Source organism: Cryptomeria japonica, chromosome 3 (genome assembly GCF_030272615.1).
Source record: "Cryptomeria japonica chromosome 3, Sugi_1.0, whole genome shotgun sequence".
Lineage (NCBI taxonomy): Eukaryota > Viridiplantae > Streptophyta > Pinopsida > Cupressales > Cupressaceae > Cryptomeria > Cryptomeria japonica.
Window position 1 is genome coordinate 120728086 of NC_081407.1, and position 22495 is coordinate 120750580.

The 22495-nt window shown below is 41.8% G+C and overlaps 1 protein-coding gene across 1 annotated transcript; it reads left to right on the top strand.

Moving 5' to 3' along the window:
• Positions 1 to 653: 653 nt before the first annotated feature.
• On the top strand, positions 654 to 22158 carry LOC131038734 (cytochrome P450 CYP72A616). The gene is made up of 5 exons (XM_057971271.2): positions 654 to 1067; positions 1294 to 1520; positions 1796 to 2037; positions 20942 to 21320; positions 21551 to 22158. The coding sequence occupies exons 1-5, from the start codon at positions 794 to 796 to the stop codon at positions 21974 to 21976; spliced, it is 1548 nt and encodes a 515-aa protein (XP_057827254.1). The 5' UTR covers positions 654 to 793; the 3' UTR covers positions 21977 to 22158.
• Positions 22159 to 22495: the final 337 nt, after the last annotated feature.

The following is a 22495-nucleotide window of genomic DNA, read 5'->3' on the forward strand; positions in this document are numbered from 1 at the left end:
GTGAATTGGTATTACCATGGACATCTCATATATTTATTTATTTAGTTAATTCAATTCTTTTTGAATTATTTGCTTAGTAATTTAGTTGATAAATAATGTAAATGTGCAATCCGATATCTTTTTGAATTATTTGCTTAGTAATTTAGTTGATAAATAATATTCAATGCTGCAATATAAAGAAACACATGTTATATTTAAATCAAATATGGTGGCCAAGGTTCTCCTAAATTTTTCAACTAAATCAACATTGAAAAAATATTATTACATTCTCAATTATTTTATTAACTATTAATTATAAATTAATGCAGTTGGCAAAAAACAGCAAATAAAATAATATGCTGATTTTAAGGAAAAATTTCAGATTTTGAAATCTGCCTTCAAAATTAGTTTTTTTATAATATAGTTGGTGTATATGGAGGGTGAGAAATATCTACATTTTTACTGCATAAATTTTCCCGTTATTCTCAGTCAATACAAAACCCACAAGATCACGTCTGTTCCATAAATGGTCATTGATTACGTCTGCTACAATAATTTTGTCCCTTTTCAAAGTCAGATATATTAATGGAAAATACAGAATTTCAATTACTCTTGAGAACGATCTCCACATTGGTATAGCAAACGTTTAAATATCTAATTCTACATCTATAAAATGTACACAAACATAGTGCCTTCAAACACAAGTAATTCAATCTGAGCTAACAAGTCAGTGCTGGTTTCAATTTGTTTTTCTTAGGACTAAAAAATTATATTGTTTTTCTTAGGACTAAAAAATTATCTGTTGGTTTAGAATATGGGATTTCTTTTCTGGGCTGTAACTGTGGTTTCAGCTGGTTTAGCAATTCTTCTACTGGAAGTTGCAAAGGCCATATGGTTGAAACCACTGCATTTCAAAAAGTTCTTTGAAGCTCAAGGGATTCAAGGCCCTTCTTACAAGTTTATCTATGGTAATGCTCCTGATATTGTTAAAATGGCCAGACAGGAGAGCTCTAATACAAAGTCACTGTTAGGACACAACATAGTTTCTCGAGTTCTTCCAGCTTTTCATCAATGGAGTAAAACCTATGGTACATGTCTACTCTCTCCATCTGAAAACTTTCAAATGAGCTCAAAAGAGTTAGTTAAGCAGTATTTCTCAATGATGTTTATATCTATGGATTTTGTCATGGTCACCACTCATCATACGGTGATGTAATCCTATAACATGGATATTGCACAATGCTGAGTAGTAGTAAGAAGAGGAGGATCTATGTCACTCAATTAATGAAGTACATGTATTTATGTGTGATGCAGGGCAGGTGTATGTTTATTGGTTTGGGAATAAGCCCAGGCTTTATGTTCCTGATCCTCCGCTTGTAAGAGAGATACTATCCAACAAGTTTGGGAATCACAAAAGAGTTTCAAATAGCCCTAATGGGCTTCCTCCATTGAAACATCGGGGACTTGTAGAGTTAGAGGGTGAAAAGTGGGTGCAGCATAAAAAAATCATTAATCCTTCTTTTCATATGGATGTCTTGAAGGTAAAATCTCTCAAATTCCACAATTCTGAGAGCTTGAATAGATACTTCATTGTAAATCTTGTGCACAGTAGAGTCACTTCTGGCAGGGTATTTGGTATTTTCACAACATTACAACATGCTTTAAGGTTTATTTTCCCTTACGCCATAGAATCTATGTAATATTATCTTCAATTACACCAGCGTTCCACATTTATGCTTCTTTGACTCTTACACAGATGAGGCAGTTTTGTATTTATTAATGACCCATTATTTTCATGATACATCTTCTATGTCAGGGCATGATTCCTCAAATTGTAGAGTGTGGGACCAATATGATTGAAGAATGGAGGAAATTGGTATCTTCAGGTGCCAATGAAATTAATGTCTTGAAAGAGTTTTCTTGTCTTACATCAGATATTATTTCACACACGGCATTTGGAAGCAGTTATGCAGAGGGGAAATACATGTTCCATTTACTGTCCCAGCGACTGCTCCTCATATTTGAAAAATCTCGCAGTTTTAATATTCCGGGTTCCAGGTAACTAATTTTAGCCATACAAGTAATTTGTTATTAAAACTTGCCTAGAAATGTTTTATTGGGATGCTAAAACATGTGAGAATCTTCCTTTGCATTTTTCCATCATACATAGTTTCTCATAAAAGTTCACTTTTGCTATCTTAAATGTATGGCTCTAAGAAGTGTTACTCTGTTTATAGAAATGGTTTCAGGTAGTTTCTTCTTTTTATGAATTCACTCTTATATTGTAAACCAAAGCACATATGGAATTGATAGCAATCGGATAGAAGAACCACATATGAGATTGAAGATTTCTGGAACAAATTAGAAGATTTTTGTCAATGTAAAGTTTAAACTCGCACAAGGAAACACAAACCTCATTCTCATTTTGATTCATTTCAATATCTATCAATTTATGAACTGTCACAAGCTGTCTAGAAGCTACGATGCACTTACAAACAATTAGTGTTAGCTCCTCTAGGCTAGAACTTCAATTAAACAACTTCCACATCCAGTAATGAGAGCTCCAAGTAATAAACATCCAGTAGATATTGCGATAACAACCCTAGTTATTACAGATTTTTTTTTTCATTTCTGTTTGCATAAGGATCTTTTCAAATCATAGCAACAGCCGTAAAGAAGAACCTGCAGTGGTGTTAGTGACACACACAAAGTTCCTATTATTGACAAAGTCATCAATTGTTATATTAGAATGAACTCTAGTAGCAATTCGTACAATAGGGTGCTTAAAGAGCATCTCATGAATCAGAAATATACCAGCCCCAATTCAGTTATCTATGCATCCAATGGATAGAATGATTAGCCTTTCTTTGAGTTAGCAAAATACATAGTACAATGAGTAAGTACAATCTGTTATGTAATGATCATAAATAAGGAGAGTGCCTGATGGTATACAAACTTGAGCTAGCACAAATCTGCAATGGGGCTGCCTGGGTTCTAGTTCCTGATGCAAGGGAACAAGCAATCCCAACCATGTGGATAAGGAACCCCGTCCACTCCAACCAAGCAGACTTAGCTAGTCTATCCATGAGAGATTACAATGCCAAGGTCTGAGACAAGGGGGAGGGGGGGAAGAAATTCAGTCTCCTTGAAATTGTGTGGCCACCCTCACACTCAGGCATATAGTCATGTGTGCAAACTGGCAGCTAGAAAGGGGACTGCAGTGTATCCCATACTACACCATGGCTCCATCCTCATTCCTAAATCACTAGCAGGTGTAATGGGTAGCAAGCCTCTCATATTGATTGCCTCCACCATTAAAAAGGGAGAATGGTAAGCATACCGCAAGATACCATTGGCTACAAATAAGATTCCCACAAAACCATTGAATCAGTTGAGCCAATGGATCCAAACATCTATTACCTCTATGCCACTGGTGAAGAGTTGGTCCATCCTGGTTTCAAGTAGCTCCTATCATTTACCAACTATATGGCAGTAGTGAAAGCCAACCAAACCCTTCATACCATTGGTAGACCCTAGCATCCGTCACCTTTGTGGTACTGGTGATAACTGGCTAAATAGTAAACCCTTAATACAACTATTATCTATCGGCATCTATTACCTACATAAACCGATCCTAAATCATAATAAAGATACAATGAATAGCTTCTGGCATCCATCACCTACACTATACTGGTGATGGTCGAATAAACCACTCTTGTATTACATTTGGTTTAGACTTGTAGTCATCTACTAGCTAAGTACTGTTGGTGCGTGTTTTATGACACACCGAACACCGAATAAAGATGCCCAAAAGACACTCTATCCTCTCTTGAATAAAATCACCGTGTATGCTAAGATTGCAAAGAAGATCATATGGTGATTCCAATGTTTTTACTGCAAACTAGTGACTTTAAAGTTGGATATAGCTTGTTTGGTGGTGTATGCTAGTAATCCAAGGGGACTTGGGAATTTCATTCACAATGAAAACTTTTAGTTGTGAAAACTTTTTTTTTTAGGATTTTCGATTTTGGATTTCAAACAAGGTAAAAAGGAAAAGGATTCGGGAATTCTATACCATTCCTAGGAATTAAAGAGATGGTAGTGATTGGGTGAAACTAAACCACACTTTGGTTTGCCAACTTAAACAACTAAACAAAATGGGTGCAATCTTCAAGGGTTGTGCTTAAAATTTTCATACCATGAATAGTACCATCAAAATGAAGTTTGAACAATGCTTATCAAAGGTAGAAGTTAAATATCCACAAAATATGCTCAGACTAACTTTGCACAATGAACAAAAATCATCTGTTCATCAAAAGTATGAGCAATGATTTCACCAACCAATACGATCAAATCTTGAATTCATTTAACAACTTTATAAAACAAATTCTATTCTAAGTTGAAGAAAATATGAAACCATGCAACTATGAGATAACATGGAGATTCAAAGTAATGCAAATGAACTTTATTATCATAATAGTCTTAAGCAACAATTTCACCAATCTCTCTCATACAAATGAGAGAAGAGGGGTTTATATAGAGGTTTTGAAAATGAATGAAAGACCTAGATCAAACAAAGATCAACAGCCGAGATCAAAACACAAAAATCCTAAATAGAGTTTATAATAGTTATCCAACAAGAGCAAATAAAAGAAAGACGTGTCGCAAGAAGCTTTCTTCTAAGAATGCATTCTTATCCCTTTTCTGTGGCAGCATATTCGATGAACTTGGACACAAACCTGGACACGAGGATTAACCTCTTCCATTGTGACATGTGGCAGCATGTTTATCTTGAATTCGATCATGTCCAAGTCATCAACATAGGTGGCAAAAGCATTCTCCCAATCTAGTTCCTATTTTTGAAAGGCATCCTTGATGGAAAAGAAGGTGGATGCCTTAGTCAAATTTTGCTTAAGGATCAGTCCTATGAAAGTGAAGAAATTCTCTTGAGCTTTGACCTTCAGATTTTCCATGTTCATTTCATTTTCTCGAATTGCTTCCTTTCCAAGCACATCAACGGCCACAAGGAAAATCTTATTTTGAATTTCTTTAATCAGCTCTTCAATTTCGACACCATCAATCTTTACTTTTTCTAAAACTTTATTTCTTGCTATCAATGCCCAATACCATGTGTTGAAGTCATAGATATCTCCAGCTGCAATTACTTGTCCATCTATTAATTCTTGTTTGGGAATTCTTTTCAACACCTTCAAGCATGGGATTACTTTATCCTGAATATTCTGAAGATCCTCCCACATTTCTGCCATGTCCTGAATTCTAGATTGTAATGAAGAAGTTTGCCCATATGCCAATATCAATTCTTCCACGAACGTGGCAACTTCATTATTGATGTCTGCCATCCATTCCTTAGTTTCTTTACTATCACCTTCATTTCTTCAAAGTCTTCAACTGTTTCCTGTGGAAAAGCCAAAGGTCGAGGAACCGCTGCATTTCCTTGAGCAATAGGATTGATCAAGTGTTGGAGATAACTTCTCATATGCTCATTCTCTTTCTTTACTTCTTCTTTCTTTTCTACTTCTCTCTTCAATCTTTCTTTGATTTGTCTTTGAAGTTAACATGATCAAGGTTGGTGTCACCAACTCTCTTCCACTTCGAAGTGATTTTAGATTCTGGTTGTGCTCCCTTGTTGACAAACTTCATTTAAACTTTCCTTGAAATCCCTTCCCGAGCTGACATCTATCTCTTGGAAATCATGAAAACTTTCTAAATTAAAAAAAACGGGGGGGTTGGATGTTTGTTCCCATCCTGGAGTGCAAAGCTTGAATAAATTTTCAAAGGTTAATTTTAATTTATGAAAATTTTAGAAATTGAAGCATCTGCCCCTAAAAAGCATAAAAAAATGCAAGATGATTTGAAGTGAAAGCTGTTTTGTAAGTTTAGAAAATCTTTATTAAATCACTCCAACTTTGACCTCAAGCGTGGAAATTGGCTTTGAAATGATCTTGGAAGATGTCTTAGCCAAATTTTCTCAAATTCTTTCCCTTCCAAGACTTATGCGAATCGTTTTGATTTACTTTGTCAAAATTCTCAAACTTTTTTCCTTAGGTGAATTTCCACATGCTTCTCAAACTCTTTTCCTTAGGCGAATTTCCATTTTCCTTTCAATAGTTGGACAAATTTTATCCTTTGCCTTGGATTTTGCTTTACCATTTTCACTTTCCTTTCTTTACCTAGGCGAATTCCCTTTTGATTTCAACCTTTGTTTTCCAAATTTTTCCTTCTCAACTTGGCAAATTTCTCTTTGCTTTCCACATTTGCTTTCACCCTTAGCCAAACTTCTCATTTATCCACCTAGGGCAGACTTCATGTGTGGATAAGGAACTTTCTAATATCCCAAGGCAGACTTCATGTGTTGATAAGGAATTTTTACCATGCTTTGGGCGGACTTCACACTAGGATTGTTTGCCCTCTTAGGTGAATAACTTAAAACATACAACACGTAATGCAGAACAGTAACGCCATAGATATCAGACAAAGTATAAGATATGTTATTCCCTTCATAATCGTCTCTCACAAGTTACATTCCGAAGTATATAAAGATACCGAGGGGGTGTGAGTGCCAACCGTCGCACCGCAACTGCCACCCCTCCGTTTCCAACTAACCAAGACAATTACACATAATTAACTAGTTTTATTTCCATGTACAATATTGCCGCCAACATCATCCCCCCCAAAAGAAAAGTTGTCTCCAGGCGACTGACAACAAAATGGAGAATACAGAACCCAAAATCAGAAAAGAACTAAGGGGGTGCAGAGGGCGTCCCTGACGAAGAAGGCGTCGGTGGTGGTGTAGCGGTGGACGCCAAGCGCCCAAGGAGCTCATACACTTGCTTCGTCCTCCTCTTTAGATCCCATTCCGCGACCATCTGCCGCTCCATAGCGGTCTTTACCATATAGGCTGCCTCCAACACCTCCTTATCCTTCTTGTCCACACTCTCCAGTGCACTGACCAATCAAGTCTCCAACAGCTCCCTGGATGCCCTTTCCTCTTCCAACTGTAGCAGCAAGGCAGACTTCTCTGCTACTGAAGTGTCCATTGTTGTCTGGGTTTGTGCCATGGTAGCCTCTAGCTCTCGAAACCTGGTAGTCAGCTCCTCTCGAGCTGTCACTGCTGCTACCCGCAAAGCCTCGGTTGTGGTTGCCGCCTGTTGTGTCCTCCGAAGCTCCAAATAACCTTCGCGGAAGGCCTGCTCCACCTCTCTCACCAACGATTGCATCCGGGTCTCACCAACCCCCTCGGTGAGGCGCCAAGCCTCCAGCATCACTAGGCTCTCCGTCTCAGGCTACCCGACACACTCAAAACACCTCTCAAACTCCTCTCTGCATCCAGTGCGGGCAAAGGTCAACAATCCCTCGATCCACTCAACCATGGCAGCATCCACCTGGAGTGTGGCAAATGACACAAGTCCCTGTGCTCTCAGAGTCATCTCGCCAATGAACTGCTCCAACTCTCCTGTACCCTGTTGTACTCCCACAGGCACCTCCTCCTCCCTGTATGGGTTGGTGACTACAACTGTAGGGGGTGACGCAACCCTCTAAAGCGCCCTACTGCTCAGGGAACTCCCTTCCTCCAGATCAATGATATCCAAGGAATGCATGGTCTTGCCTGGAGAGAGAGCGGCCTCTCCCGTTGGTGCCACAAGTGTAAGCTAGTAGCGGCTCAACCACGCGCTAAGGTCATCATGAAGAGCGCCCACTTCCGCCACTGCCTCCTGCATGTAGCTTGGCAACCCTGGCACAGCCTGTCCTGTCACATTCGGCACATCGTGCACCATGGAAGCCTCTGGCACATCGTCCTCCACCCGCGGTGGTGTCATCGCTATCATCACCCGAGGCTGCCCAAAACTGGGAACTAGCACTGTGGTGACTACGCTCATTGTCCCGAATGACCGCGGTATCGCCAACTGACAAGTCTCCGGTAAACAGGCTGGTGTAAAATGGACCTGCACCTGTGGTCCTAAAACAGACCCTTCTGTACTCGCCGATTCCACTACTTCCTCTTCAGGCCACTGGTCGCCTCTTCTTCTTGCCAATCGGAAGCTCCCTCCGCTCACCTAGGAGTCCGTAGATTCCTCCCTGTCGCTATCGACATCCTCTGCATCGAAGTCATCTGTGTCAGACTCCGTGTCGGACATGGCGGCCTTCTTTCTTTTTGTGCCCAGACGTGCCTCGACGCCATGTGCCAAGACGTCCAAGTGAGACCAATAGAATATGGGCGGCTGGTCTGGTGCAACCCTTCCTTGCGGCTCCAATGGCTGTGAGCCCGGGGTGATCTGTGTGCAGACTGCATCCAGGAACAACCGAATGGCATGGTGCGGCATGTAAAACTTCTTGTATTGCAACATCATGAACTCGTCCATCCTATCCGCCAATAGCGATGCTCAATCATACACCACTCCATTATGCAGCCCATTCATCAACGCTATCTGTGCGATGGCTATGTCCGATGTGTGGCTGGCACCTGTGAGGCGACTCTTCACCACGAATAACAGGCATCGCCATACTCCCTTGGCGAAAAATTGTTTCTTTACCCCCCAACTCTTGCCGGCACTCTTGAAGCTATCTTTTTCGCCCTGAGTGAGGTTATCGCGCAACATCAACTGCAGCAATGTGGCACGATTTTCTGAAGATATTTTTTGTGAAGTGTCTATTTTTTCCCCTTTCACCCTCGGTATGCCAAACACCCTGGTGAACTCGCCTACCGTGAATGACACTGTTATCCTCTAGTGTTGATAATCAAATACCGACTAGTGGCGATGTCTATCATAGCTACCAATCATGGCACGCAAAACCACTTCAAAGTCCTTTATAGAAAAAACTGGCATCTGGACGGCCCAGTGTACCTGTGCCTAGCGAAGGCTTTTCTTTATCAGATCATCGTGAGGTGTCTTCGCCCACCAGTTCCGTTCAGACCTTCGAACATAATATTATCTGCTGTTATTTCATCCCTATCCCTTGTCGCCAAGGGTTTTGGATGATGCTTCTTGCTTTTTTGACTGTTGCTCATTTCGAGGCTGCCTGCAATACGCACCCCAAATGGCAAAACCCGTTTGCCTGTGTCTGCACTCTCTTCTTTTTGCCCTCCCTGCAACTTGTCTTCTAACGGCTGCAACCGTTTTTGCCAATCTGCCTTGTTCTTGTTTGTGTCCATTAGTCCCGGATTAATCCTTTAATTCTGCTTTTATAACTCTAAACCCTTGCCACTTCCAACTACCAGCGTTCCCTTTTTGGCGTGCGGGTATGCCCGTGCAATCCCCTTCCTCCGTGATATTTTCCTCCTTACGTGGCTGACTCTGCTTTCCAATTTCTTGTGCTAAAAAAAAAAGTTCCTCTTTCGGTGGATTGTGCGACTATGCGGGCTTCTGCAGGGCTGCTTCTTTGTTTTTGTGCGGCCTTGTGTGGGCTTTATACCACGCACGACGGTGGTGTCCACCGTACAGTGGTCCCACCATTGGTGTTACCACCGCACAATGGTCCCACCGCCGGTGGTCCACCATGGCCCCCTTTTTTGCTTTTTTTTACCGTACGGTCGACTATCATACGACCGTACGGATTTTGACCGTACTGTCGACTGTCGTGCGACCATACGGATTTTTTTTTTTTTTTTTTTAATTATTTCTTCTAGAGGGTCTGGGATCGGTCGCCCGTTCATGGTACTATTTTAATTTCGATCCATTGACGGCGTCTGGCACCTCCTTCCCGTCCAGCATCCACAACTTAATCGCCCAATTGGTATTGACCTCGCATACCTTGAAGGGCCCTAGCCATCGCACTTTAAATTTTCCTGGTTTGATTTCGTTCCTCCCATTTAATTTCAGCAGTAACTGCCCAGGAGTAAACTTTATTTGCCAAAGATGCTTGTCGTGCCAGACCTTCCGTCTTTGTTGGGCTGCCTCTATGGCCCATTGTGCCATCATTCTTTTTTCGTCCAACTTGCGTAAGGCATACAGTCTCTCTCAGGCTCTACATATCCCCGAGTCTGTTTTCTATCGCAATGCGAAGGCTTGGCACCATGAATTCTGCTGGCACCACCGCTTCCTGCCCGTACATGAGTTGGAACGAAGTCTAACCCGTGGTCACCTTGTAGGTCATTCTGTAGGCCCATAGTACAGAGGGTAACTTCTCCTCCCAATCTTCCTTTTCTACTCCGCAGGACTTGTAAATTACCGATACCAATATTTTGTTTGTGGCCTCGGCCTGGCCATTGGCACGTGGGTAGTATGGGCTCGATAATGAGTGAAAAATCTTGAACTCTGAGGTCAACAACCATATGACATGGTTCACGAAGTGGCCCCCTCGGTCACTGGTCAACTGGATAGGTATGCCATATCGCGTAATGATTTGTTCATAGATAAATTTAGTCGTGCTTACTGCAGAGTTATCTGGGAGAGCCCTCGCCTCCACCCACTTAGTCAAGTATTCCGTCGCAACCACAATGTATCGGCACTGTCATGTGCGGCTAGCCTTGAGAGGCCCTACAAAGTCGAGTCCCCATCGTTCGAAGAGTTCCTGTGCGTGCGACAAGTTGAGGGGCATGAAGTCCCGCTTCAAAGGTTTGCCCGCCCGTTGGCAAGTGTCGCACCCCATGACCCACTCCCTAGCGTTGTGATGTATGGTTGGCCACTAGAGTCCTGCCAGAAGCACTTTGCGGGCTGTAGTGTCTGGGCCCATATGTCCACCTGCGGGTCCTTCGTGTGCCTCCCTTAATATGCTCGAGACTTCTTCCTCCATGACACAACACTTTAATACCTAGTCCGGCCCCATTTTGTAGAGTAGACCATTGATGAGCGAAAAAGTCCTCCTCCTTAATACGAGCTTTCTCCGTTCCCCTAGAGGCATACCCTCTGAAAATTGGGATGTCGACAAGTATTCTCCAATCTTCTTGTACCACGAAGGAAGTACGGCTATTTGGAACATGTGCGCGTCCAGAAAATCATCATTTAATCCCTCTGGAGGTTCCCCCGACTTAATCCGGGACAGTTGATCGACTATGACATGACTTTGCCCTGGTCTTACCACAATTGAAAATGTGAACTCCTGTAGTAGCAATAGCCAATGGCTTATCCTCCCCTGGATAATAGGCTTGTTTACCAAGTACATGAGTGCCTGATGGTCTACGTAAAATGTGAATGGTGTAGCCAGTAGGTAATGATGGAATTTTTGTACGGCATAGACCTGCCGAGGGCTTCGCGTTCTGTGGTACTGTAGTTCTTTTCAGCCTTTGAGAGCAACCTGCTGGCAAAATAAACGGGGTGGTCCTGTCATGTCCCCTCTTTAGTATGACATGACACTTTACGTGAATTTGCCTATTCCAGACTCTCGTAGGCAGATTGTTGTGATGAGAGAGTCATTTTGGCGTTTATTTGGTGATTGGATGGCTCATTATGCTCTTGGAGACATTATATTTATTATTACTTTTTATTTGGGGCCAAAATGTTATTGAGGTGCACTTTTTATTTTCTGAAGTAACTTTTTATCTAAAAAGTGCAATGAGGCTTCTAGAAAATTCTATTATGGATACTTCTAGAAAGTCATGGATACTTCTAGAAAGACTAAGAGGCTTCTAGAAGATTCTATTATGGATACTTCTAGAAAGACTAAGAGGCTTCTAGAAGATTCTATTATGTGTATAAATAGACCCCATGGGTCTCTCATTTGGCATCGAAGTCTATTTTCTCTAGTGCATCTACTTGAGCATTTGTGGAGCTTGAAGGTCTGCAAATATCATTGATCTTTGGGAACGATAACTCCCTTAGATTAGCATAACTGAGGAAGTAAAATATCTTCTGAAGGGTTGCGTTATTGGAGATGGTACTCAGCCATTTCATGTTGGATTTCAATTGAAGGTTGATTTGAGGGCTTGTATTTGGTGAATAAGGGTTTTGAATTCATCCTAGCTCAAAATTTGGTACTGCAGCCGCACAGTACGACCCAGGTACGGCCTGCAGCAGGGACAGTACAGTAGGTGACAGCAGGGCATTCTTGGGACAGTCCAGTCCTCCTTTCATCAGCATTTCATAATCGGAGTTCAAGGAGCGATTTCCAGGTTCCATTGCATGGTTTTTGTTGTCAATTTTTATGATAGAAGTGCACAGTTGTAACAGTCATATATGTATTCAGAAAACAGTCGATTGTAATCAGACATTGCTATCTTGTAGTTGGATTGATATAGTAGAGAAGGTGCATTGCAAGGTCATTGTTCATGTGTGATAGTTTATACATTCTCTTGTCATAAATTCAGTGCTCATGTGTAAGAGTTTGTAACAGTCATACATTTTTAGAAAATTAGTCTACTGAACAATGCAATCAGAATTTGGGAAATTCATGATATATTAGCATTGAAGTCCTTGCATGAATATTTAGAGTTTCATTATTGTTTATTGTGTTACATTTCAATATTGGTATTGTTATCTCAATTGTACTTGATGCTCAAAACAACTATCATATTGAAATACTACATCACAAACAAAACAATTCAGTGCATGCCAAGTGTTTGACAAATTGTCTCAATTCAGATTTGGGGTTTATTAGTGGCCTTTATAGTAAGGGTCATTACAGGTCCAACCCGTGTCCTCCTACCTGGGCTAGTGTAGCCCCGATGGTGTAGTTTGAAGCATCCACGTGAACGTGGAATTCCTTATCCCAATTCGGGTATGCCAGTATGGGTGCTCCCATCAACCTTGTCTTCAACTCTTCAAAGGCCTTGCCCTGTGGCTCTGTCCAGATGTATGGTTCCCCTTTCCGTGTCAACCTATCCAACGGGTGGGACACCGCAGCGAAATTCTTGATGAGCCTCCTGTAGTACCCCACATGACCAAGGAAGGACTTTATCCCCGTGACGTCTGTAGGAGGTTCCATTTCTACTATTACCCGAATCTTGTCCGGGTCCGTTTTCAATCCTTTACACACGATGTGTCCAAGCAATCTCCCCTGTGGTACCATGAATCTACATTTCTTCGGATTGAGGGCCAACCTTCCCTCCGACATCTCTCTAGGCACTCCCCGAGGGTCTTTAGGTGGATGTCCTGTCCGCTATAAATAGACCAATTGTCCAGGAAGGCTTTGAAGTTCCCCACCGACATCTTGTCGAAGATGTGCAAGATGATGCGCTGAAAGGTGGTCGATGCATTGCATAGACCGAAGGGCATCCGGTTGTATGCATACACACCGTTTTCCACCACGAAAGTTGTTTTCAACTTATCTTCCTCCGCGATGGATATCTGGTTGTACCCAGAGAACCCATCCATGAAGGAATAGATTTCATGTCCAGCTACTTCCTCCAAGATGCTGTCTGTGAAGGGTATGGGAAACGGGTCTTTAATAGTGACGGCGTTCAGACATCGGAAGTCTACACAGATCCGGATCTGATTGGCCTCTTTCTTGAGGGAAAACACAATGGGAGACACCCATTCGCTTGTCTAAACTTTGAAGATTATGCCTGCTTCCAACATCCGCTCAATTTCGTCGTTCACCCGTGCAGCATAATTCTTGTTCATACAGTAAGGCCGCTTCCTTACCGACTGGGCTCCCGGTACCAATGTTATTCGGTGTACACATAGCTCTAGGGGCACGCCCTTCAGGTCCTTGTATGTCCATGCAAAGACATCCTTGTATTCAAGGAAAATTTTGAAGGCTGCAGCCTTCAGCACTGGATTCCAGTCATCTCCAACAAGGATGACCTTGGGGTCACTCATCCCCTCGAGGTTTGTCTCCTTTAAATTGGCTTCCTGGTATTTAATGGGCTCCCCCTTCGGGAAGTGGTGTGTCGGTGTCTCGTTCACCGAGGCCTCCCCTTTCTTGTACTCGCCATATTCTAGGGGAAATACATCTGGTTCTTCCTCAATGCTCAATACATTGCACGAGGGTGTAAATATCTCAATCTCCCATTTGCCAATGGAAGAGACCATTCAAGGAGTCCCCGTCGTCCCCTGAGCATGCCTCCAATTCTAACACCCCTTCGTCACTAGGATCCATGCGGCATCCATCTCCGTCCTCCCCCAACTGGTCTCCCTCCAATTCCGAGTCGAAGGAGGATGCTAACTCCTCACTCACCATCTGTGTACGGAGATCGATCACGTACTTCCTCCCCACGTTTTCCAAGGACAGAGTATTACGCTTCCAGTTATGGTTCGCTTTTGCTGCAATGAGCCACCCATGCCCAAGGATGGCGTCATACCCTTTCTGCTTCAGGGGAATTACTACAAAATCCAGCATGAATGGCTACGTGCCAATCATCACTTGCTGGCCCATGAGGGTACCAAGGGGTTTAATCCCATGCTGATCTACCCCTAGCAGGTTGAACGTGGGTGGCCACAACGTAGGCTTTCCCAATTTTTTCCATGTCGCTTCTGGGAGCACATTTACTCCCGACCCTCCGTCCACAATAGTGTCTGTCGAGGTAGTCCCCAGTATGCCCATTTCTACCACCGCTGGTTGGCATCCGCTGTTGACTACCAACAACATGGGGTCGACCATGGGGCTTAGGACCTCCCGTAACGCAGAGTTAGCTGTGGGGCTCACGACCTCCCTCATTTTCACCTGTGAAGGTACAGAGTTTAAGATAGTCGTTTTTAGCTATGGCATGGTCTCCAGGAGGTCTTGAATTCTCACGGGTACCTCCATCTGCAATATTTGCCGTAAGATTTCCTCCTCCCCTCGTCCGTAGCGGACTTGCAATCTGGTGGTTGTTCTGCCCTTGTGCGGCCATTTCCTTTGTGATCTCGTCTCTTGCTTCCCGCACTCTCTCGGTCTCCGTGTGGGGGTTTGGGTATGCACCCTTTTTGGCCTGCGCCCTGGTGATTGCCAATACCTCCGCCTTCAAGGGTTCTATGTTTAGAAGGTTTACACCAGGCTTCGGGCAATTTGCGTCCTCATGGTCACCTGGCCCGCACCATCGGCAGAGGTGCTGAGGAGTGGCTTCCTTTGTGCAATTGCGGGCGAAGTGTCCCCACTGATTGCAAGCCCTACATTGTATCATTGGCCGGCCCTTGGCATCATACTGGATCCGGTTTCTGTTATTGTTATTGTTGTTATTTCTTCCGCCGCGTCTGTTATCTCGGTATCCTCCAGATGACGTCGTTGTGTTAGTTTGTTGGCCCATACCTACTGGTGCGGATGTTGTGGCCTGCTCCGTGAACAACACCTGATTCATTTGCGTACTTCGGGTTTTCATGTTGTATGGGCACTCCTTGGTGGAGTGTCCCATCAATTGGCAAATCTCGCAGAATGCCTTCTTCGGGCAAGTACCCTTTGTATGCCCCTCCTCTTTGCACTCAATGCACCATATGTCCCCTTCAGTTCGACCAGTGCTTCTCATTGTTTTGAATTCTTTCCTCATTTGCTCCATGTCTTTCTGGAGCGCTTGCACCCGTTTGTCAGCCTCACCATCGCTGCTGCTTCCCTGTGAAGAGTCATCCTCCTCGGACAAGCTATCCTCCTTTTTTTTCTTCGATGTCTTGGTCTCGCTCTCGAGATCCATCGCTCTATTGTATGCGTCTTCGTACGATGTCGATGGAACAATCTTCATCTTCTTTCGGAGGGAATGTTTCAGTCCCTCCACAAACCACCTCTTTTTCAACCCGTCCGCTGGTTGACTCTCCATTTTTCCCAACAGTTCCTTCAGCCGCCGACTATAGGCTCGGACAATCTCGTTCTTGTTCTGCTTTGTTCCGTAGATTTCGGCGACTATTTCGTTGTCATCTCTCAAGAGGCGGAACTCTATACCAAACTCCTTCTTTAGATCGGGCCATGTGCCGACTTTGGCCTTATCCATATCTGAGTACCAGTCTATGGCCACTCCCCTCAAGGTTGCTGGGAATTGTGTTACCCATTCATCTTGATCGGTAACACCATTTGCTGACCATATGGTTTCACACGTTCGACAATGGCGGATAGGATCTTCCTTCCCGTCGCCGTTGAACTTCGATAGTTTTTGTTTGCTCGCCATTGATGGGGGTCGTCTCCCCTGAGGTGGCTGTAGCTGTGTCTGAGCCCCTGCGCCGCTCCCTCCGACGCCTGTGGTGTGTCCTGCGTGGGTGACTGGGGGTACGGTGTTTCGCGTGTCGTGTGTCGCACCTACAACCGAACGGTTGTCCTCCCCTTCGTTCTCACCCACGCCCACTCCTGGCTCTCCTTGGTGATCCTCACTCCGTGGTGTAAGGGATAAGTTTCTAAACTGAGCCCAAGTCTCCTCGACTAGATTCCGCCGTAACCTTGTTTCCTCCAGAAACTCTTCGTGGCTCCGCACCCTACAGTGTTCTAGCGACGCATAGAAATTTCCCTCGGCTTCTGCACCCTCCGTGACACCTCCTTGGTTCCCTTCAGGCCACCCTTCGACAGGTCGTCCTTCGGCAAGTTGCCTCAACCTTTGTCTACGTTCCACTTGCTGTTCCAGAATCAAGGCCCTTTGCGCGGCCTCCCACTCGTCCGTTTCTGCTTTTTTATTTCTATCTTTATTCAATAGGTTGGGCATTAATTGCCGTACATTTCCATAATTCACAATGCATAAACCAAAACACGTCTTTATTAAATTCATTTCGTGAGATACAACTCGTGTCAATGACACTTTTATTTGAATATAGAGAGTTCAAGGTTCAATTCCCTCCTGGCCTGGCGCCATCTCGTTCCTCTTCTCGTCAGCTGCTTTCTTCGTGCTGTTGAAGAATTTGTTGGCGTCGCTCTTCTTGGGCAATCTCCTCCAAGCGAGCTTGTTGTGCCAGCGATGCCTGTGCAAGCAACCGGGGGAGATGGTTCATCAACTGATTTATTGTCGGGCTAACCTCCAGCGTTGTCCACACGGCACTTGGTGGGATTTCTGCCTCCGTCGCCTCTCGTCAGACGTAGGTCTGGATGGCTACCTGGAGCAGAATTGAAAATTCTCTCGTTGCGGTGTCTTCTCCTGTGTAAAGTTTTGTTCGCGCGTCGTCAGCCTCTGGGTTTACCTCACCAACGGGTAGACCCATCGTGTCCGTGCGCCATCCGCGTCTTCCGTTCCCGAGTACGTCTAGGCAACAGCGCCAAATGTTTGCCCTCTCGGGTGAATAACTTAAAACATACAGCACGTAATGCAGAACAGTAATGCCATAGATATCAGAAAAAGTATAAGATATGTTATTCCCTTCATAATCGTCTCTCACAAGTTACATTCCGAAGTATATAAAGATACCGAGGGGGTGCGAGCGCCAACCGTCGCACCACAACTGCCACCCCTCGGTTTCCAACTAACCAAGACAATTACACATAATTAACTAGTTTTATTTCCGTGTACAATATTGCCGCCAACAAGGATAAGAAAAAAATGCCACTTGATAGGGTGGACCTGGTAGTAGGAAATGGAACTTTCATATTTTCCAAGGCGAACTTTATCTTGACTTCAGAATTTTTCTCATCTCTTTATACTTAGCCAAAATTCTGACTTTTCCCTTCAAAAATGCCAGCACTTAACCACTTTCTTTTACTCATTCCTTGGGCACACTTTACATGTGGTTGAGGAAGTTCATGTGTTGCCAAGACATTTTACATAAGGCTTGGGTAGACTTTTCCTTGGTTCAAGACATTTTTCACAAGATATGGGTGGACTTTGCCTTGGCTCGGGACGTTTTCTTCATGTGGAAGGTGGATTTTGCCTTGTCTCAAGACATTTTCTTTCCTTGATGGGCGGAGTTTGCCTTGGCTCAAGATGTTTTCTTCATGTGGAAGGCAGATTTTGCCTTGTCTCAAGACATTTTCTTTCTTTTATGGGCGGAGTTTGCCATGGCTCAAAACGTTTTCTCCATATGGAAGGCAGATTTTGCCTTGTCTCAAGACATTTTCTTTCCTTGATGGGCAGAGTTTTCCTTGGCTCAGGACGTTTTCTTCATGTGGAAGGCAAATTTTGCCTAGTCTCAAGACATTTTCTTTCCTTGATGGGCAGAGTTTTCCTTGGCTCAGGACGTTTTCTTCATGTGGAAGGCAAATTTTGCCTTGTCTCAAGGCATTTTCTTTCCTTGATGGGCAGGGTTTGCCTTGGCTCAAGACATTTTCTTCATGTGGAAGGCAGATTTTGCCTTGTCTCAAGACATTTTTCACAAGAGATGGGTGGACTTTACAATGTCTTGAGACATTTTCTCACCTTGAGATGGTGGATTTCAGCATGTTTCAAGACATTTTCTTTCCTTGATGTGCAAAGTTTGCCTTGGCTCAAGACGTTTTTTTAATGTGGAAGGCAGATTTTGCCTTGTCTTGAGACATTTTCTTCAAGGCTGCCATGTTTCAAGACATTTTCTCCAAGTGATCAGCAGACTTTGTCATGTCTCGAGACATTTTCTTCGTTTTTGCTTGAACACTTAGTAAATTTTCTTGCTCCTCACCATGGATTCCTAGCATGTGCATTTTGGAACTTCTGGATCAACACCTTGCTTGGAAAATTTTCTTGATTTTTTTTACCTTGAAGATACAAACTATTCATTTTGAAAACAAGAACCTCATTGCTAAGTCCTGAATGACCTAATCCTAGGTCAATTTTCCAAAAAGCTGAAAAAAGAAAAAAGCTGGTGAAAAAACTGCTTCCCTGATTGGTCCCAAAGTGCCAAAAATGAAAAAGCAAAAAGCAGAATTCCACAAAAATAGGAAGTTGTTAGAATTGACCTTAAGCACTTGCGTTTTTCATCCTTTGGCTTGCCTTAGCAGTTTTGTGATGTCAAAATACCCATTTGATCATGATTGGTCCAATTGACCTGAGGACTTTAGAAAAACTCTTTAAAAACCCCTAACTCTAGGCTTGCAAAGATTGGTGACTCAAAACACTACCCTAAAAAGCAAAAAAAAAAGGGGAGTCCCCATTTGCAATGGGGCAATGTGTGAAAACATCACAACAAGTACCTTAATGAAGTTTCAGATTTTTCTCCATCTAGGGCTCATGACTACATCCTAAAACTTCCATGAGGGATGTAACAAAATAAGAGACACCTAGTAAATGCTTAGGCTAATTAGACCAGGGATGATTAAAAATAAGTTGTGGCTGTTATTCTTAGGATGAAGTATTTGAACATCTCAGACAATCCTACACCCATCTGAATTTTAATAGCTGCCTTCCTATCGAAGTGCCATTCAATATCCAAGCCCAACTTATCACTCTTAAAGGAAGTATCTACCCTCTGAATTCATAAATTAATCCTCCAAGTGGGTTACAAATAAATCCTTAACTCCTCATAAGCCCAATTTTCTAGAAGTCAATTAAAGGACTTTCCTAGGAATAATCCCCGAATAGCTTGAAGGAAGGCTATCCGAGATCATGATTATTAAATTTACTTTAATTTCAACATTACAGGAAAGGATGTAAGGGAAACCAACCCTTATAACTGATGGCATACTATTTTATGGGAATATTATGTTGAGTTTGTTTCCATGTTCTAGCGGGATTTCAGGAGCTGTTCCTAATTTTATTATTCAGCTAATTCTTGATTGTCAGCAATACATATTGCATTTCCATTCCATAATAAAGATTAAGGCTCTATTCCTAAGAGAATTCTAAACTGACTATTGACAGACTAGAGATATATCCGGAGTATTTTAGTCATCATGCCCTATTTACACCTTAGTAAAAAATGAACTAACTTATATAATGCTACACAAAAACATGCAATTTTACAATATCTTACGCTTTTAACCTCAGTTTATCCCCTCTTTTATTAAATGTTAGCAACATGTGGGTAGGCAGCAACTCAGGGAAAAACATCCATTGATTTCAAGAGACTAAGTTTCATGAAATATTTTGTTAAACTAATCTTTTCATTTACATCCTCCACCTATTTTACCGTTGTACATTTTTTCATCCTTACTGTATTTTACTGTCTGTTGTATATGCCTGATTATGACGAGTTATGTTTAAAATCTATAGCTTTATTGACGAGTTATGTTATGAAGAATTGTTAGTTTTAGAGAGAGATTCTAAAAATTCTTTTGCTATAAAGTTAGCTTCATATTTGTGTGCTTAATTTTCTACTAGTGCATGCCAATTATCTTTGGCTTACTCTAATTGTGAAGAAGTTTAGTTCAATTATATTCCATGTACGAAAGGCATGAAAATTGTTTTAAGTAGAGTAATAATATTGTTAATGTTGCATGTAATAGAACTGCAAGAATATATCTTGTTGGTGCATCATGGTAATGTCAATAAACTATGAATAAGAGGCTGATTTCCTCTTTTCAGCAAGTTCTTCTCAAGTTGAAATTGCAGCCAAATTCTGCAAAAACTTACAAAGGATTTATGAAACAAATGTAACACCAAGATAACCCAGGAATCACTTGCTCAAGTTGAAAATTGTTAGCAGCCAGGTGAAACCTTTCCTTTGACTTTGGTTTTTCTAAAGCAAGTAGATTGCATTTCCTTGTTTGTGTGTTTATCTTAGCTATTAATATATATTAGTCTACATGTAAGGTTTGTACTGTGGGAATATGTTCTTTTCCAATTTCTCTTTTAATTTCATTATAATATCAACCATATGATAGACATACTTAATATGTAGTTAATGTTTCCCAAGTCCATGTAGCCAACAATCTCAATAATGACATGTATAACCAAACTGAGTCTATTTCTTAGAAAATAATATTATTCTTCATCACACATATGCAAATGGCTAGTACGACGCCAAGCTCTAAAGTATTAGGAATTGATTACATCAATGGCAAATTTTAGGAGAAGTTTATATCAACATACACACACAATAAATGCTTCCTTTAGAGGTTGAACATGGGTTGAAAATTCATAAAAAGTAACAGGCATGAAAGCAAAAGGAACCTAGGTGAACCATAGAAAAAGGTGAACCATAGAAAAAGGTGTAAAACTGTTGATATCTCTAACTTTTAAAATTTGAATTTCCATGGAGAATATTTATCTAATTCCAACTCTCTTATATAAATTCAGTGAGGATTGATATATTGTAGGAACAATTTATTGTAACAGGTCTCTTCCTACACAAAAGAACATGCAACAATGGTGGTTGACGAAAGAGATCAATAGATGTGCAAGACAGGTGATTGAAAGCAGAGAGAGGGCTGTTCGGATAGGAAAGTCAACAGACTACGGTGCTGATTTACTTGGACTGATGATGAATGCCAACAAGGAACAAGGAGGAAAAGTGCACATGACAATAGATGAAATAATTGCTGAATGCATAACTTTCTATACAGCTGGACATGAAACTACAACAATCCTCTTGACGTGGACCATGATCTTGTTGGGAATGCACCAGGACTGGCAAGAACTCGCACGTAAGGAGGTCTTAGAAATGTGTGGGAAAAACGATTTTCCAAATGCAGACACTGTGAATGGCCTAAAGATTGTAAGAATAAATACCATTAACCCTACTCAGATTTCATTTGTTTCCCTGATGGTCTATGACATGTTTAGTTTCCATAATATTCTATTTACCCTATTTGAAATGCTGGGATAAATAGCAGAGGAGGATTTAGGGTTAGTCTGTGTTTCCCACAAATCTTCTGCATTCCTCAAAAACTATTAAGATAAACTTTGATTTGAAGACTAATATATGGTGTACCCTTACTATTGCAGATGGGGATGATTCTCAATGAATCCTTGAGACTTTATCCACCAGTGATAGCACTGCTCCGACAAACAGATAAGCCAGTAAAGCTTGGCAAGATCTCAATTCCTGCAGGAACTGAACTTCACATTCCAATCCTCGCAATGCACCATGACCCATCTTTATGGGGAGACAACGTGGACGAATTCAACCCAGAGCGGTTCAGAGAAGGAATTTCAAAAGCTGCCAAGCATCCGATTGCATTCATGCCATTTTCATCAGGCCCTAAGATTTGCATTGGTCAAAACTTTGCGCTATTAGAGGCCAAAGTGGTATTGGCCATGATTCTGCAACGGTTTTCCTTTGTGATTTCACCTAATTACATCCACGCACCAGTACATTTGATCATGCTTAAACCCCAATATGGAGCTCAGGTCATTCTCCACATGATTTAAATTAAAAATAATGAAGAGATGTGAATAAATATTTGACATTATGAAATGTTAATGTTGTATGATTAGTTTTCAAAAAATTGGTCATCACACACAGGCCAATGGCAACCTTGTCAATTGGCCATTTTTACCATATAATACTAATTTCAATTTTTAATATTCAAATTGAAAGAGTTGGGAATTCATATTAAAGTTAAGTTTTTTTAATAAGTGGATTGTATTTTTCAATTGGTTGCAAAGAGGAGCATTTTTTAAAAACTCATGCACTCAGATGAAAAAGTGGATTGTATTTTTCTTAGTTGAAATTTAAGGGTGACAATACTATGATCAATGATGTAGTATTTTTGTTTAACTCATACACTCAATAGAAAAAATAAATTGTATTTTTCTTAGTTGAAATCTAAGGGTGGCAATAGTATGATTAATGATGTAATCCAGTTTGGCATTTATGTATCAATGCTTAACAAAGTTATTAAAAGGTGTTTAAAAGTAACAGCAGTAAATTGGGTTCATGCATGTCTT

Coding starts and splice junctions, on each gene's coding strand:
- LOC131038734 (XM_057971271.2), top strand. CDS start 794: ATGGGATTTCTTTTCTGGGCTGTAACTGTGGTTTCAGCTGGTTTAGCA. Junction 1,068..1,293: donor TCAATGGAGTAAAACCTATG/GTACATGTCTAC, acceptor TGTGTGATGCAG/GGCAGGTGTATGTTTATTGG. Junction 1,521..1,795: donor TTCATATGGATGTCTTGAAG/GTAAAATCTCTC, acceptor CTTCTATGTCAG/GGCATGATTCCTCAAATTGT.